General features: G+C 42.1%; 1 protein-coding gene across 3 annotated transcripts in view; it reads left to right on the forward strand.

Annotated features, from left to right (window-relative positions):
* phkb (phosphorylase kinase, beta) overlaps positions 1-14,818 on the forward strand; it is a 120,015-nt gene extending 105,197 nt beyond the window's left edge. For 2 of the 3 annotated variants that reach the window (XM_078246997.1, XM_078246914.1), the window contains 7 exons: positions 3,794-3,884; positions 5,218-5,423; positions 8,314-8,448; positions 8,801-8,930; positions 12,090-12,197; positions 12,528-12,668; positions 14,249-14,818. In XM_078246997.1, coding sequence (XP_078103123.1) covers positions 3,794-3,884; positions 5,218-5,423; positions 8,314-8,448; positions 8,801-8,930; positions 12,090-12,197; positions 12,528-12,668; positions 14,249-14,386 — 949 coding nt within the window. In that variant the 3' untranslated portion in view covers positions 14,387-14,818. Of the gene's footprint in view, positions 1-13; positions 105-3,793; positions 3,885-5,217; positions 5,424-8,313; positions 8,449-8,800; positions 8,931-12,089; positions 12,198-12,527; positions 12,669-14,248 lie in introns of all 3 variants that reach the window. The other variant, XM_078247082.1, reaches the window with a different exon arrangement.
* The last annotated feature ends 1,342 nt before the right edge of the window (positions 14,819-16,160 follow it).

Raw genomic sequence — 16,160 nt, forward strand, 5'->3', positions numbered from 1 at the left:
GGCCGCACCGTAGGCTGGCAGTGCGCCAAGCTGCTGCCATTATCAAGAAGTTCGCCAGCTCTATGGCTCCTCACATCACCACAATACTGGTGCATGGGAAACAGGTAATGTTCCGGCAGAGATGGACTGAAGACTCTGCATGTTTACTCTGGCTAGCTTGAAAGCTCTGTTAGGGCCAGCAAATCCTTCTGTACTTTGTGATTCCTCATAACCAACCAACCAACCAACCAACCAACCAACCAACAGAGAGAGAGAGAAGACTTTTCTATGTTCAAGATTTGGATTTTTGACTGAAAATGTCTTTCATTTCTACTCTTTTATTACCTTATGTAAATGAGTTAATTGAAATGTAGACATAAACTCAGTGTGTGTAGCCTACATTTTCTGGAAGGGCTAAATACAAAATATTTGTAAATGTGTAAAATATATTTAAAAAAAAATATATGAAAACCTTTAAAGCTGCAATGGTTAGAATGCAAAAACATGGCAGAATTTAAGGTAGACTGAGATCTCTTCCCTTCCGCTCTACCTCTCACCTCTTTGTCACACGGGCAATGCATGCGCACAACAGCCAATAGGAATGCTCTCTCTCTCTCTCTCTCTCTCTCTCTCTCTCTCTCTCTCTCTCTCTCTGAAATGACCTGTGATTGGCCAAAGTTTCCCATGACGGTTAGATTTTCTGAAGCCTGAAAACAGAGCCAAGAGGAGACGCAGTAGTCTAGTTTCCTCTCAGACCACTTCAATTACAATATGCTGAAAGATAAGTATGTATGGGACTTCCTTCCGCCCAATGGCACTAAAAAATAAAGTGCCAACTACAGCTTTAAGGAAAACTCAACATCATTTAGGCAATCTTTTGTGTAAAACCAATGCTACTGTAGTGCTAGGTTTTGCTATCAAATAGGTCTTAAAAAGTGAAATCTAACTTCTCACAGTGATATTTCATTGACCAGTCGTCACCCTTGTAACAGGTGGTGTAATGCAGTAGCAGGCTAGTGTCTTAGCATCTTGCTAAAATGTTAACCAGCTAAAGCTATGTCTGGCTAAACTACCAAGTTTGTACACTCACACAGTCATGACTTTGGCCAAGCTAGCAGGTACATAGACTCAACAACTCGTAGTCAGTGTTTGCTTTCTCTCCATTAACCATCACAGAGGCTAGGCCCTCCTTTTTGCTCTTATGACCTACAACACATTCTAACTCTCCCATCGTGTAAAATACGGACGCTTGGTCATGTGCCTTTGCTGTTTGTTATTTACGCTAAAAGTCTCCTTTAGCGTCGCGACTCTTGACATCACTTTTGACGCTTTGGGTCGGGACGTACCAACTGTCATGCGGCACAAGAACGGGACAGTTAGGTTTAGGAAAAGATGGTGGGTGGGATTATAAAATCCACGTTTCAGTGACACGCGGGACAAGAACGGGACACAAACCCCGGTCTCCTGGGTGAAAGTCCAGCGTTGTTTGACCCATCCACCACCCCAACCAACCTCCCTACGCGGCATTTTTCATACTACTCGCTACTGCTGTTGCTCTTAATACTACGTCATCTTACAGCGCCGCGGTCGAGCTGCTGCTCTGCCTGGTGCCTTCCATACAAACGCTAAAGGGTGATTTTTGCGTCGTATCTGACGCTGAGAGACACTGCCCAAGTGTCCATATTTTACGAGTCTTCATCCACTGCAATAAGGCTGACTGTATACTCCAACGGAAATAGAATGTGGCTCTTGGATATGGTGCTGTATATGCCTTTACACTCATGGTTACTCCAGGTCTGTTTCATCAAGGCCATCCATGCTAGAAGGACGAGCTTGGTAGTTGCTACAGGAGAAGACACTGTTTGCAAATCTATCATAAAGTAATATGAAAAGCTAGTTTGTCTCTATGGAGGCAGTGTATGAGTACACATACAGTTTGTCTGCACAGACTGCACACAGTGATGTGGGACCTAGATTAGGTATTCCAGTTTGTTCATTGGCACACCATTATTAAGGTTCCGTAAAGCGTGAATCTGTGACTCACTTTGTAATCGTGAGTCATAAAAAAAGTTTAGTGTAGAGTAGCAAACAGTGGTAAATAAAACGTTTGACTGGCAAGCCGTTGCCCACCGTTCCAGTCCAACTAAATATCTTTCTCTTTTTGATCTTTGATCCCAAAGCTGTTAAAATTTTGTTTGTGGTATACCTCTGGCGTTACTCACCTAGAATTGACTTTCTGTTTTGTGCCAATTTACATTACATTTATTTAGCTGACACTTTTTTTTCTAAAGCCACTCAGCTTCAACCTGACTGACATGACAACTTTTATTATATGCTGTTTTATTAATTAACAGGATTTTACCATTGAGAGATTTGATTATGCCATAGAGTAAAAACAAAAACAAAAGCCTCAAGGCTGATTTCCAACTTGCTGGGAAATAGCATCAATACTCAGTTCAATTTACTTTCTCATTTACCTGACATGGGCCAGGAAGTGAAGCTTGAAATAGGTTCCCCAACAAAGCATCATCGGAGTGAGACCACATCATGCCTTCTAAACGTTACGGCTTTGTTGCGTTTTTATTCATCGCCTTGATAGTTCTGCAGGTTTAAGCACTAAATAACTACACACACACACTCTTAGTGTAGCATATAATAAGAGGAGGTCGTATTTCAGTTGATTGTATTCATTAATTACATTATTTCATTTGTTTACTGCTTCTGTAAGGGGTGGCTTCAACTCCATGTGTGTGTCTATAGCAACCCTGGCTGTGGGCTAATATGTGACCATTCGTGAGTGTTTATGTGCTGCTTTTTCCTCATAGGATTCCTGCAGGCAAGAGGATGCAGTTTGAAGGCTGTAGTGACTCTTGTGAATAATGAACTGAGAAATGAGTGAACATTAAAATATTTTCTGGGAGGCCAACATTTCATTTGGGCGTTCAGTAGCTAAATCCAATCCATTCATTAGGACTGGGACTAACACATTTAGCCATATCTTACATGGTAGAAATCCTCAGCGGGGTGTCATTTCACGAAAATGTGGGGATTATTTGTCAATTTCATTCTGATGTTTGGATCGTTTTTTATTTTTATTTGGGGGCATTAAACAGCTATGATAAGAAAAGAAAGCAACTAGCAAATGTTTGAGCAATGATACCTTGTTTGCCTACATTCCATTATTTATAAGGCAATTATTAAAAATGTTATTACAAGTTGTACGTCACATACAGTATGTATATATATATGTATATATATATATATATATATATATATATATATATGTATATATATATATATATGTATGTATGTATATATATGTATATATATATATATGTGTATGTATATATATGTATATATATATGTATGTATATATATGTATATATATATGTGTATGTATATATATGTATATATATATGTATGTATATGTGTATATATATGTATGTATATATATATATGTATGTATATATATATATATATATGTGTGTATATATATGTATATATATATGTATGTATATATATATATATATATGTATGTATATATATATATATATATATATGTGTATATATATATGTATGTATATATATATATATATATGTATGTATATATATATATATATATATATGTGTGTATATATATATGTATGTATATGTATATATATATGTTCTCTACTGAAGATCCATTAAAGTGTTAAGGGGTTTGGATCCTTACCCCTGTAGTAAAAATGAACAAGATGTAGTCTGTTAAAGCCCGAGCTGTTAGTTGTTATCTGTCATGATGTCAAGAGTGTGCTTGTGTCTTTTCACCCACTAGGTCTGTTGTCCGTCTTGCCGCCAGTCTCTTAACTAAGATAGTGGACAGCCTTGCCCCCAGTATTACTAGTGTTTTAGTGCATGGCAAGCAGGTAAGTGGACACACAGACCTCAGGGCCTGAGCAGATTACTGTATCTATCCCTTTTGTACAAATGACTTTAGGTTATGTTGGGGAAATGGAATGTGGGGATAATGATTTTAATGTTCACTGATTAAAAGAAAATTGGAAATACATTACATGAATATAAGCTACTCATGCTGTCATCCTATAGGAATTACTTAGTCTAGTTGCATACTCATATTCCTCACCACAGCTCACCTCCATTGTTTGTGTATCTAAGCAGTAGTTGTATGCAAGGCTGCCAGTGTGACCAGCGTAGAATCCTAACATGCACCGTGTCCACGTCGTCTAGACACACTCCATGTGCTGCTTGATGTATTTTGACCCGGGAATTTGCCTGATGCTACTCCCTCGCGCTGGATTAGATTCGGTGCATCATTTCCTGTCAAGTGTTGCTCAGAGATTAGCCTCCTCTCGAGAGTGTCATTTATCTCGCCTCATTTTTACCCTTTTGAAAAGTTTTAGGCACTTCATTATGCTGAAGAAGCTCAAGGTGGGAATCTGCATATAGATTGCTTACCGGAGGGAATGCCCCTCTCAGCATGGTTGGAAAATCTGATTTGAGATTTGAGACGGCTGTGTTCCTCTGCTTTCAATAACAGCTCAGGTGGAAGAAATAAGAGGCACCACCTCCCATTTCAGTCGATTCTGGCTCTAGTTTTGATTATATTTCTTGTCAATAGTCAAACTCAACAATGTATTTCCCCTTCGTCATTATCAGACTTCATTTCCAGCTCCAGGCTGTCCTTTCTTAGTTAGAATCACTTTACATGTAAAGATGAATGATACATCTTCAAAGTGCTGGCTTTCATCAGCTGAAGGCAAGGATACAAGTGTGTACTCCCATCAGGGAGATTGGCTCGGTGTACTTTTCATGAGATGGCTTTCAGGAGAAACAAAATACAAAAAGAGACTTGAGATCTGTAATTTTTTTCCTACTCACTTTTATGTGACTCTGGGAGAGGAGGCCAATTTTAGAGTGATGGAACAACGATACTCGCAGCAATTGCACCTTGGAGGAAGTACTGTGTGTGCACATGCCAATCTACGCATGAACTCACACACACACACACACACACACACACACACACACACACGCACACGCACCTGCATAGAAACATACTCACAAAAACTTAGAAATATGACACACAATTCTTCTGAGCCTTCTAACTCGTGGGTTTGGTGTGGGTTCTTTTTCCCTCTGTGTGTGTGTGTGTGTGTGTGTGTGTGTGTGTGTGTGTGTGTGTGTGTGTGTGTGTGTGTGTGTGTGTGTGTGTGTGTGTGAATGGCCTGTGATTACCAGGTGACCCTCGGCATATTCGGGCAAGAGGAGGAGGTGATCTCCAACCCGCTGTCGCCAGGGGTGATCCAGGGCATCATCTACAGCAAGTGCTCCCCTCAGGGTGGGGAGCGGGAGGCCGTTCTGCAGCAGGAGCTGGTCATCCATATCGGATGGATTGTCTCCAACACGCCGGAGCTGTTCAGCGGCATGCTCAAGATCAGAGTCGGGTAGGACAAAATTCAGGTTCAGGATGGTTGCAATGGTGCCTAGAGCTTAGATCTGGCCCAAAAAAAAAAAAAATCAAGCCCGACCCAACCCGAGCCCATGCACGTTGTGTCCGAGACCGGCCCGGGCCGACACACTAACTGGAATTATGAGCCTGAGCCCTATTTCAACCCGACACTTTATTAATACGTGGGCCGTTATAAATGACGTTAACTACATTTCAGAGTTGTTTGAACTCAACGCATTTCTCTGTGAGGGCTTGCTTCGCCCTCATGCTTGGAGAAGTAACAGAAGAGGACGTTGAAGGCTGACTGTCATCTTTTCTGCCACGGCGAGCCTGCTTCATGTGTCTGTTCATCGTCCAAGTCCCCGTTTTATTTGCTGTCACGCATGTTGTCACTGCCCACGACTTGTTTAAAATGGTTCCATACCTCCGACTTTCCTCCAAACTTGCTCAAAGGTACTTACACCATACAGCCCAGCAGGCCCGGTGTGATGCTCCACCATACAGCCCAGCAGGCCCGGTTTGATGCTCCACCATACAGCCCAGCAGGCCCGGTGTGATGTTACACCATACAGCCCAGCAGGCCCGGTGTGATGCTCCACCATACAGCCCAGCAGGCCCGGTGTGATGCTCCACCATACAGCCCAGCAGGCCCGGTGTGATGCTCCACCATACAGCCCAGCAGGCCCGGGGTGATGTTACACCATACAGCCCAGCAGGCCCGGTGTGATGCTCCACCATACAGCCCAGCAGGCCCGGTGTGATGCTCCACCATACAGCCCAGCAGGCCCGGTGTGATGCTCCACCATACAGCCCAGCAGGCCCGGGGTGATGTTACACCATACAGCCCAGCAGGCCCGGTGTGATGTGTGCGAGAGGAGGAGACTCCGCACATGACACGTGTTGCATTTTGTAACTGTAGTCCAACTTGTGTAACTTTTTGGACACATTTGTTACTTTGGCCTAAATATAGCCTATATAGATACTATTTCTGATTATGGAATATCTTTCTCCCCACCCAATTAGGCTAATAAAGTAATGATTAAAAAAAACACAAATGCTTGATCAAGGGCCCGACCTGGCCGGCCCGGCCCGAGGATAGCGGTGGAAAATATCGGCCCGGCTCGGCTCAGGCAGAGAATCTAAACTCTTGTACATTTAGTCATACAGTATGTACTCTTTGCTGTAATTCTTTTTCAGACCACTCAACAAAACATGAAGAACTCAATAAGTATTAGCATCAGTTGAGGCTGCATTTTTTTTTTTTTCTTCTTTTGTTTGCCGATTAAAACATCCGGAACACCTAGCTCGAATATCTGTGTCCATACAATTCAGGTGGTTTTTCTACTCTTGCTTATTCGTCACGATTGGAGCTTCTTCCTGGCCTTATCAAAAGCCTGGTGTTTTCTCTGAGTTCTGCTTGAGAAGTCCCGGAAGAAGGAAATCCTGCTGCCTCCAGCATTCAAACTCAAATCACAGTAGTGATGGAACCTCACAATCCTGACGTGGGGATAAGGCTTACGAGACTCTGTTCCTTTTCCCGCTAACCCCGACACTCTTTGCGCCCTCTCCACTGGATTTCCCCAGCCTTGGTCGACAATGCAAGAACATTAGGAATCCATGACTCCCTGAAATGTATTGCCAAAGTGCCCTCTAAAGATTCTGTATAGCCAATTATTGTACAATGTTTTTTGCATCTACCTCGGTCCTCCTGGTCATAGAGACGCTCCTGCAGCGAGGCCATTTTTCCAGCTTTTTTCAGGTATTTTTGTCCTGCACAGCTGAGATCCGTGTGTTTTGCAATTCCTTTGGTTGGTCTCCAGTTTTTTTTTGTAGGAAGGAGAGAAACTTAACTTCATGTTCAACTATCACTTCTGAGTTGTTCGCCGTAATTGTGGCCAAGTCCTTGGTCATCACTGGGCTTAGCAGTTCCATCTCTGTTGTCTATGTGACGCCGTCTTGTGCTTTGTCAGAATTGCTAGCCAAGGTATTCTTCTTTTCCTGAGCCTTTTTAGCAGTTTTGAAATAAATCATAAATGTGGGACTTCACCAGCGGTGTAGTCTACGTGATACGCAGGTATACGCAGTATACCCACTAAGAAATCTCCAGGATTTCCATATACCCACTTAAAAATGTGCATTGATACGCAACAACAAATATTTGTGACAGAACTTTCACTTCACATATTTGTATTCACAAATACAGGGTCGAGTAATGTGACAGCAAACTAAACTAACACTACAGAACATGCAGAGAGACTTTTCTCATCATTCATCGACCAGCTCCTCGCTGAGCCCAGTGCGTAGTGTGTGCGTAGCGACCAGGCCCAAATGCTCTGCCTACACTAACACCAGTATCCTCCCTTCACCACACATTTAAGACAAATATAAGTAGCCGATTTTATTTTGTCCTCGTTGCTTTGGGGTCAACTTTTGGCCCATTCTGAGCCAGGAAAAAAAAAGAAGTGGTACAGTATACCCGCTGTTACTCGGCCCTCCAAATGAACCACACTGCACTTCTCTTGGAAGTGGACTGAGACTCAATTTGTAAGTGTGCTCTGCACTAAATGGATAAAAGCTTTTGAGTTTGAACAAATTTCTCCTGACATGTTTGGTCCGAAAATCGAAACCCAATGTTGAAGGAAGTGTTGTAAGGTCAGGTAGAGTCACTATTCTGTTCCATCAGCCTACTTAGACAAACAAGTCGGTCTTTGACTTTTTCTTTGACTGTATACAAATGAAAAAGGGTATTAACTTTGTAAGAAACTTTGACACTGTGAAGCAAAGACACGTTCATCCTTGTTCAAACAAAGTGACCGCCCCCATGTGAGCTGTACAGGGTTCAATTCTGAGGTGGTTAACAGCGTACGTGTACTGTGGATCTCCAGATGGATTGTGCAGGCCATGAAACATGAGCTGAAGATCCGGGCGGGAGACATGCCCCCCCAGGACATCTACCAGCTGTCCCCCAGCGACATCAAGCAGCTCCTGCTGGACGTCCTGCAGCCACAAAACACCGGCAGGTACTCTTCAAACACACATTCTCACTTCATCGAGAACGTTACCTGTACTTTCTCATCCCTTATTACTCACAAATCTGCCTTTGAAGACGCAGTGTCGTTATCTTAATGCATTCATGTGTTGTATAATCTTTTTTTTGTTTTAATTATGTTATCTTCTGTCTTGTCCATATCTTATTATCTGCTGCTGCCGCAACCCAATTTCCCCCATGGGAATCATTACATTTTTATCTTATCTAATCTAAAACACACTGACTGACTAGACAAAATCTCCTCTGGAGCGACGGCTATCAACATTATATTTCCCCAGTCTCTAAAACTCGGTTCAACAGTTTCCCCCTTGCTTTGGCCACAGGTCTTGGTTGAACAGGCGTCAGATCGATGGCTCTCTGAACAGAACCCCTCTGGGCTTTCATGATCGTGTGTGGCAGATCCTGGAGAGGACCCCCAACGGCTTTACGGTGGCTGGGACTTACCTCCCACAGGTACCTGCCTCCCCTCACACTGCTGCAGGGTGAATACTCTGAGCAATGCTGGTTAAAGGAGACACAGTGTATTGTGTGCTGATATACAAACCTCTACTGGTTATAGAAACACGTATGCCTTACAGACACAGACCTCTATGTTTTGCAGTCTTTTAAAGAGTACTTAAATTCTGTTGCTCGTATTCATAAGTTGGTTCAAGTACTAGCGTACAGGGTCCGCCAAAATACTTTCTACAAATATGGACCAGATACACAAGAAATCTGGCCGCAATTGCAGAATAGAACCTGTGCTGATGAACACAGATTGATTGTTTGAGTAATACAAAGTAGCTCATCAATTTAAAGTTGTCTCCATTGAACTTGAAAATGATTTCTTTGTCTTTGGGTAGTGTAACTTGGTCTTTTAGTGTGCGGGTCTAATCGAAAGCATTCAGCATAATTGTTATTTGTTTAATCACTTTTCATCATCATAGTTTTTATTTATTATCAGACAACAACAAAAGTCAGTGATGTCATTAATGGTGTTCCACTTTTCTAATAGGCCTATTTCACAGAAGACATTTTGACTTTTCACAGTAGGAAAATCACAGGTGTGAATAGAAAGACTAAGGATGGCTGAATTCCATTTAGCTGCTTCAGTTTCAGGGTCCCGGTAGTGAGCATGTTGGCTCACTGTCGTACTGTCATGGTTTACTGGGACAGTGTCTGAAATCACTCATTCATTCCCCACTCCCTATTTAACATAAACTCAATAGTTTAGTACATTTCAGACACGTATACATCTCATTTATTCGTTGGTAATAAATTAGTAACACCTGTGCTTTCCTACTATGAATGTCATGAACCAGCTCATAGTTCTGACAAAATAAGGGAGACTGCGCATAATTAAAGATTAAATTAAAACCAGTTTATTCAGCCCATATTAAATAATTCTTCAAAATGTGATAAAACATGTATTTCAATAGTATCAGTAATGTAGTGAGTGTATGGAAAGCAAAACAGAACCCAAAAGACAACCAAACCAAAAACAACCCCTGCTGGCTGTTAGGACAGTAAATAGGAATCAGGAGGAGTGAATTCAGATGTGGCTGATCTCCTGCCACACCTCTGCCACTCGGACTGCCATCTGAACAGCTGCACAGAAAAATACCAAGTGCCACACACAGAGTGGGAGGGGTCGTCACACAAGTCAAAATAGGCCCGTTCGAGATGAGCTGCGCCGGGAACAGGCGGCGGCAGCAGTGGGCGGTGACAAAGAGCCGCGGTAAAGTCGGACAGTTTCCAGCCGTCTCCAGCAGCCTTCAGGCTCAACAGGAAGTCACAGAAACACTCACATCCTGTTAGCTCCGATTCCGATTTAATAAAATGGCATCAGACCCATATATCAGCTTGTACACAGTCTCCAGTTGTTTTTATTATGACAGAGTAGCTGTCAAAATGCTCTACATGCGATCTGTTGCTGATGTTAATAACCAACAGACTGTAGATGATCTGTAATCAGAACAGATTTAGTCCTAAACATCACTATAAGCCACACAACATGTGTCCTGTACAAAATAAGCCTTTAAATCAGACAAATAGCTATTAAAATCCCTCCAATTTAAAAACAATAAAAGGTTTAGATAAAACATCATGTTGAGTCGATTCTGAACCAATCAGCTGTTAGATCAGTTGAGCGATAACCTCATGAGATCAAGTTGGCCGCAGGTTTGAGAGGCAGGCAGCGCAGTTGCTTTCCACCGACTGCAAGACCCAGGCATTCCCCAGCATGCCCCTGGGTAACCATGTGTGTATGACGTCAGAGCAAGTCGGGATTAAATCAGACACAAATCTAGAAGGCTGTGTGATCTTTCCGGCATGCATTGGGTGGCGATCGATTCTGCACAGTCCTGGCTCATCTCGAACGAGCCTTTGTTTGCAGTGAATGCCTATTGGCTGGCTGTTCATGGCTTCATCTATTTCCCCATTGGTTTACTCAATAATATCTATTATTTGAATAGTGTGCAGGATTTCGCCGTACACAGAAAAATAGATGATGAATTGAGCAAAGCGCCTTTAGCAATGTGTTTGGTTTCATGTACCATTTGTGATTATATTAGCTATTCCCCAAAAAATGCTCTTCTATATCATATAATGACATTTACTTCATTAATTGTATTTTTTAAATGCACAGACAAATCCTCCAGTTCTATATTTCTCTTTAGCCTGGTTGGCACCAGACCCTTCTCAGTTGTAACTGAGAGGGGGTCTGGGCAAGGTTCATTCACAGCCCATTTCCAACGGGGCATCACCAACAGACGCCGCTCAAATGCCTCTGGGCGCATTGGATAGTCCTTCAACCAATCAGACCAACGATCCGGGTGACGTAGCAGCGACAGCGGCATCAACGGGTTGCTGAGCTTTGGTGGCCGTCATGTTGAATGTAAACAAAAAGCTGCTCGCCGTTGCTGCGCTATCGTCATCGTGTAAAGTCCGCCTCCACAGTTGTGATTGGTGCCTCGATTTGGAAAAATTGGAAATGGGCTTGAATGGGCTCTTGGCCAGACGGACTTGCAGAGCTAATCTCAAATTTACCGGAAGTTCGTCGGGGTTTTCCAAGACTAATATCTCTTTAGAATCTTATGTCAAAGTTAGAAATGCCAATTGGCACTAAACGGTAGCGGCAGCATGACGCTTGGGTTTAGAGTCAACATCTAGCTAGCTCGCAAAGGCAAAGAAGGAGAATGAATATTTATTGCAACAAAAGAAAATAACATAAAACCTCAAGATACAAAAATTAAGTGAAGTTGATATTTATGTTTCTTTTTCAAACTTACCTTTCCTTTGATAAAACGTATGTTACTTGGGAGATTATTCCTTTAAAAATAGCTCTGTATGTGATAGTTTTTTAATCTAATGATTGACAGGTTGTTAGTGCACAGGAGAAGGGAAATCCCCACAAGTCTCTGCCTCTTTTGTGCTCGAGATGATTCAGTGTGACACTTTAATCAGGACAAAATAATTGAAAGGAATAATACTGCCCTGTGATAATGTTATACTGCTCACAAACACACACAGGATATACACAATGATCATCAATTTACAGCATCCAGCAGCTGCCATGTTTGTTCACGCTCACATGACCCACTCTTTTCTATCTTACTTACTGTCTCTCTGCAGCAACCGACACTGTCTGACATGACCATGTATGAGATGAACTTCTCCCTGCTGGTGGAGGACACGCTGAAGAAAATCGTCCTGCCTGAGTACAGACAAATCATAGTAGAGGTAACCACCAAAGTGCACAGATAGAGCGGAATCGAATCACTTAAAGCAAACTTAAATCAAATTAAACGTTATGGATTTGTACTCCGCATGACATTGACTTTGCTCTCTTTATTCCGGCATCAATCACATATATCTGTTCAAGCACTGCAGCTTGCTGCACAATCAAGCAGCGAGGATATTAAGTGACTCCACAATTCGCAATTCTTTACTGCCTGTCCATTTTGTTTTAGGATTGGTTTTAAGATTCATTGTGATTACAATAAAGTGAGATCTAGACCTTTAAAAAAGTTAGTTTCTGACAGCCTTGTCCTATCTCTACCGTGTGAGTAGTTGCTGATGGTGGTGTCCATCGTGCTGGAGAGAAACCCGGAGCTGGAGTTCAGCGACAAGGTGGATCTGGACGATCTGGTCAAGCAAGCCTTTAATGATTTCCAGAGGGATCGCAGCCGCTTGGAAGGCATAGAGAAGCAGGTAGGGCCCTATCTAGCACCCGGTGCAGCGCAAAGCCCGACCCAAGTGTCTTTGCTAGTTTGAGACTGAAGCAGTTGTCAATTTCCCGTCCAGCGCCCACGTCGTTTAAATAGCAAATGCACCTGCACCTATGGGCGTGCTGGTCTTACAGGGAGGTGTGTTCAGGTGCATTCTGGGCGTATTGCTATCTTGAGGCAACGGGAAGTGATCGCACCATTGACCAACAAAAACCTGGTCTAAAGTCAATAATAATAAATTTTAACAGCACATTAGTAAAATGCTCCTAGGCTCGTGCACAGCGCTCGCACACTATGCTTGTTACACACACAGGGACGCACAGCAGCACACACAAAAGATTACAAATAAATATATTATGGTGCAAATCCTCCATCATAATAGCAATGCTCCAAGGTCCAAACGCGCCTGGCTTTTAAAGGGAATGGGAGATGATCTCTGATTGGTTGATTGCATGTTACGCCCAAAACACACCTCTGATTAATGAAGACACTAAGGTCAACCCTTTTGAACCATGCGCCCGGCACACGGACCATTCTTTCCGCCGTTAAACTAGCAAAAGTGGATTTGTACATGCCCTAAACACACCTGGGCCAGGCGCTTCACGCCGTGCTCTTAGATCGTTAAAATAGGGCCCGTAGAGTGTCTTCCCTCTGGGGAAGAGCCATTTGAGCTCCGCCATTTCTATTTTAACATTCCAGTCCAGAGTTGAATCAAAAAAACTGAAACATTTGTATTAATGAAAATACATCACGAACCACGGTGAAACACACAAATGCTCTCCATACAAAGCGATATAAAGCGATTCATCGGATTAATTAAGTCTCATTCTACAGCGCCGTGGAGTTCAGCTGTGCCGGTCCAGTGAGTCGGTGACACAGCGCTAATTATAAATAGCCTACATGTAAAGTTTGTAGACATAGTAGCTAACGATCATCCATGAAAACAAATATTTTTTCAGCAGATATTTTAGTTAGCGGTATTAATTCCGTTTGGGAAGTCCACTGAGTTCTACAAAGCTAACGTTAGCTCACGATGGCTGGCTAAGTTTGACTTAGCAGGAAATCCTTAATGTTGTTTTTTTGTTGCTTACTGTGAGCAAATTGCCCCCACAATATGAATATAGATTAATTACATCTTTGTATTTTGTTGGTGACCATTGTATGTATAATCACAATATTACACTAGAGGGTGTGATTTAACGTCATTATTGGCACTTTAGTGATGCTTACAGACCTCGGCGCTTGGCATTAAAGCCTCCCGTGTACAAATGCTTAGTTAAGTGATATTATAACATTTGAATGTGACCTGTGAGTGTCAGCCGCAATATTATCTCATTGATGTCAAAGTTGATGTGCTCCCTAAACTCTGAACTTCTGTTCCAGCCATACACTGATACATTAGCCAAAGGGCTAGCCTAATTCAATTGTATTTAAAAGCCTAACAGAGACAACCTGCCATCCTCCAATTCTTTATTACATTTGTGAGATATGATCCTGCTAGGATTGTTTTTACTGTCATGAGCACTTTTAAAAAAAATACTTTTTCATCTGTGTCTCTGCCAGGCTGGCATGGAGGCATTCTACAACACCCCACCGGTGGGAAAGAGAGGCACCTCCAGCTACCTGACCAAGGCTGTTATGATCCTTATGCTGCAGGGGGATGTCAAGCCCTGCAAGGACGACCCGTGCTCTGTTAGCTAGATTTACAACGCTTTGAACCCTCAGCCCGGTCTGCTGCAGTGTAGTCTTTAAATGGTCCGGCAAGGTCTACTGAGTATCCATCACATGTATTCAGAAGATAACCTCTAACCTCTGCTATCCTCCCTGCAGCAGGACTCTGCCTGCTCCTGCAAGCTACATTTGCCATGTACTTTGCCCTTTACAGCTACAGAAGCTGTAAGCAGAAGCCTCAATTGGTGTAGATGAGCATGTCTGCAGATTTTACCTCTACACATTTTTGTGCAGTATCCTAACTGTGCCGTGTAAGATTTTAATAGAGTTACCGTGATTTGCTCTAGTTTTTTACCATTGGTGGCTAGTCATGTCAAATGACACATAACTAGCTAATCACATACCGTAACTAGCTAGCTGTTCTGTTATCCTTTACCTGAATTCTGTAGATTAGCATGTGCACTGTGCACTGTGCACTTCCAAGGGTTAATATACTATACGTCCACCAGTTGTGCTTAACTCACTAGCACCTATAGAACCTTATATCCTATAGAAGAGTTCAGTCTCCCAGCTGTGTAGTGTATTCAAACTCAAAAGTGTTAATAAATTACCACAGCTGGCTAGCTATGTCAAAATGGCACCCAGCACCTATCTACTGTTATCTGCCCTTTCTCTAAAAATACATATTTTATAATCGAAATAAAACTAATTGAAGGAAAAAAATCACACTGGTGATAATAGTTTGGGATTAGTTTATTTTATTTTAGCATAAACACTGAAAACAGGGGGGAGAAGCTAACCTGGCTCTGTGCAAAGGTAAAATGTTATGCTAAATTAAGCTAAGCTAGCAGGCTGCTGGCTGTAGCTTAATTTTTAGCATACAGACATGAAAAAAAGACAAACTATTTCTTTAATATTTGGTTTTGCTTTGAAATCCAAATGTACAAATGTTTTGTATTCAGGCACTTAAAAAGAATGCAACTATGAACTCTGAGAAAAGAACAATGATCTTAAATGTAAGCTATACTATACACCAGCAATAACCTATAGCTTTTACATAGCAGTTAGTCAGTACAAACTCATGTTTTATCATTTGGGGTTCTCAAATTGATGCATTAGGCTCCCAGGGGCATTACAAATGTGTCACATATCACCAGATATAAAAAGTGGGTACTTCTGCCATTTTTTCATATGTGATCCATCAGTATAAATGTCTGAATCTTCATCTGGTTATCCTCATCTAAACCATCTGTGGGGCTTTGGCATTAGAAGGTTTGAGACTGTTTAGAGATATTTGGATTTTATGTGAATTGCAGTCTATTCAGCTGAAGTATGGTGTTTGGTGTACTATGTCGAGTTTCTCTTAGTGGAACGCTGTGTCCTCTTACCTCTATGCATGCACAGTCTGCCGCATGACAATAGGTCCTGTTTGCCATAAGCATTGTGACGGTTTCTCTGAATGTTATAGGCTACAAAATAGAGTTTCTGAGAGGCCTGTTTTGCACAGTAGGGCTCTGCATGACAATGACTACTGCTCATCTAAAGTCCTGGGACTGAGGAACCTTTAGTTAATGCTGTTTGGTTGAATGTGGGCAACAGTAAAGACTCTGCTGTCATCCTTCGGCAGAAATGATTACAAAAAATTCACTTTGACTTATTTTAAAGCGTGCCTCTCTAAATATCATCACTGTGATAAATCCGCCCAACCTTGTCACTTGTGTGTGCGTGTGTGTTGTTTACCGTTGTTCAAAAGAAGTATTTTTAACTCAAAACTGTAGTTTCAAAGAATAAAGTTAACGTGGAA

This window comes from Sander vitreus, chromosome 1 (assembly GCF_031162955.1).
Source record: "Sander vitreus isolate 19-12246 chromosome 1, sanVit1, whole genome shotgun sequence".
Classification (NCBI taxonomy): domain Eukaryota; kingdom Metazoa; phylum Chordata; class Actinopteri; order Perciformes; family Percidae; genus Sander; species Sander vitreus.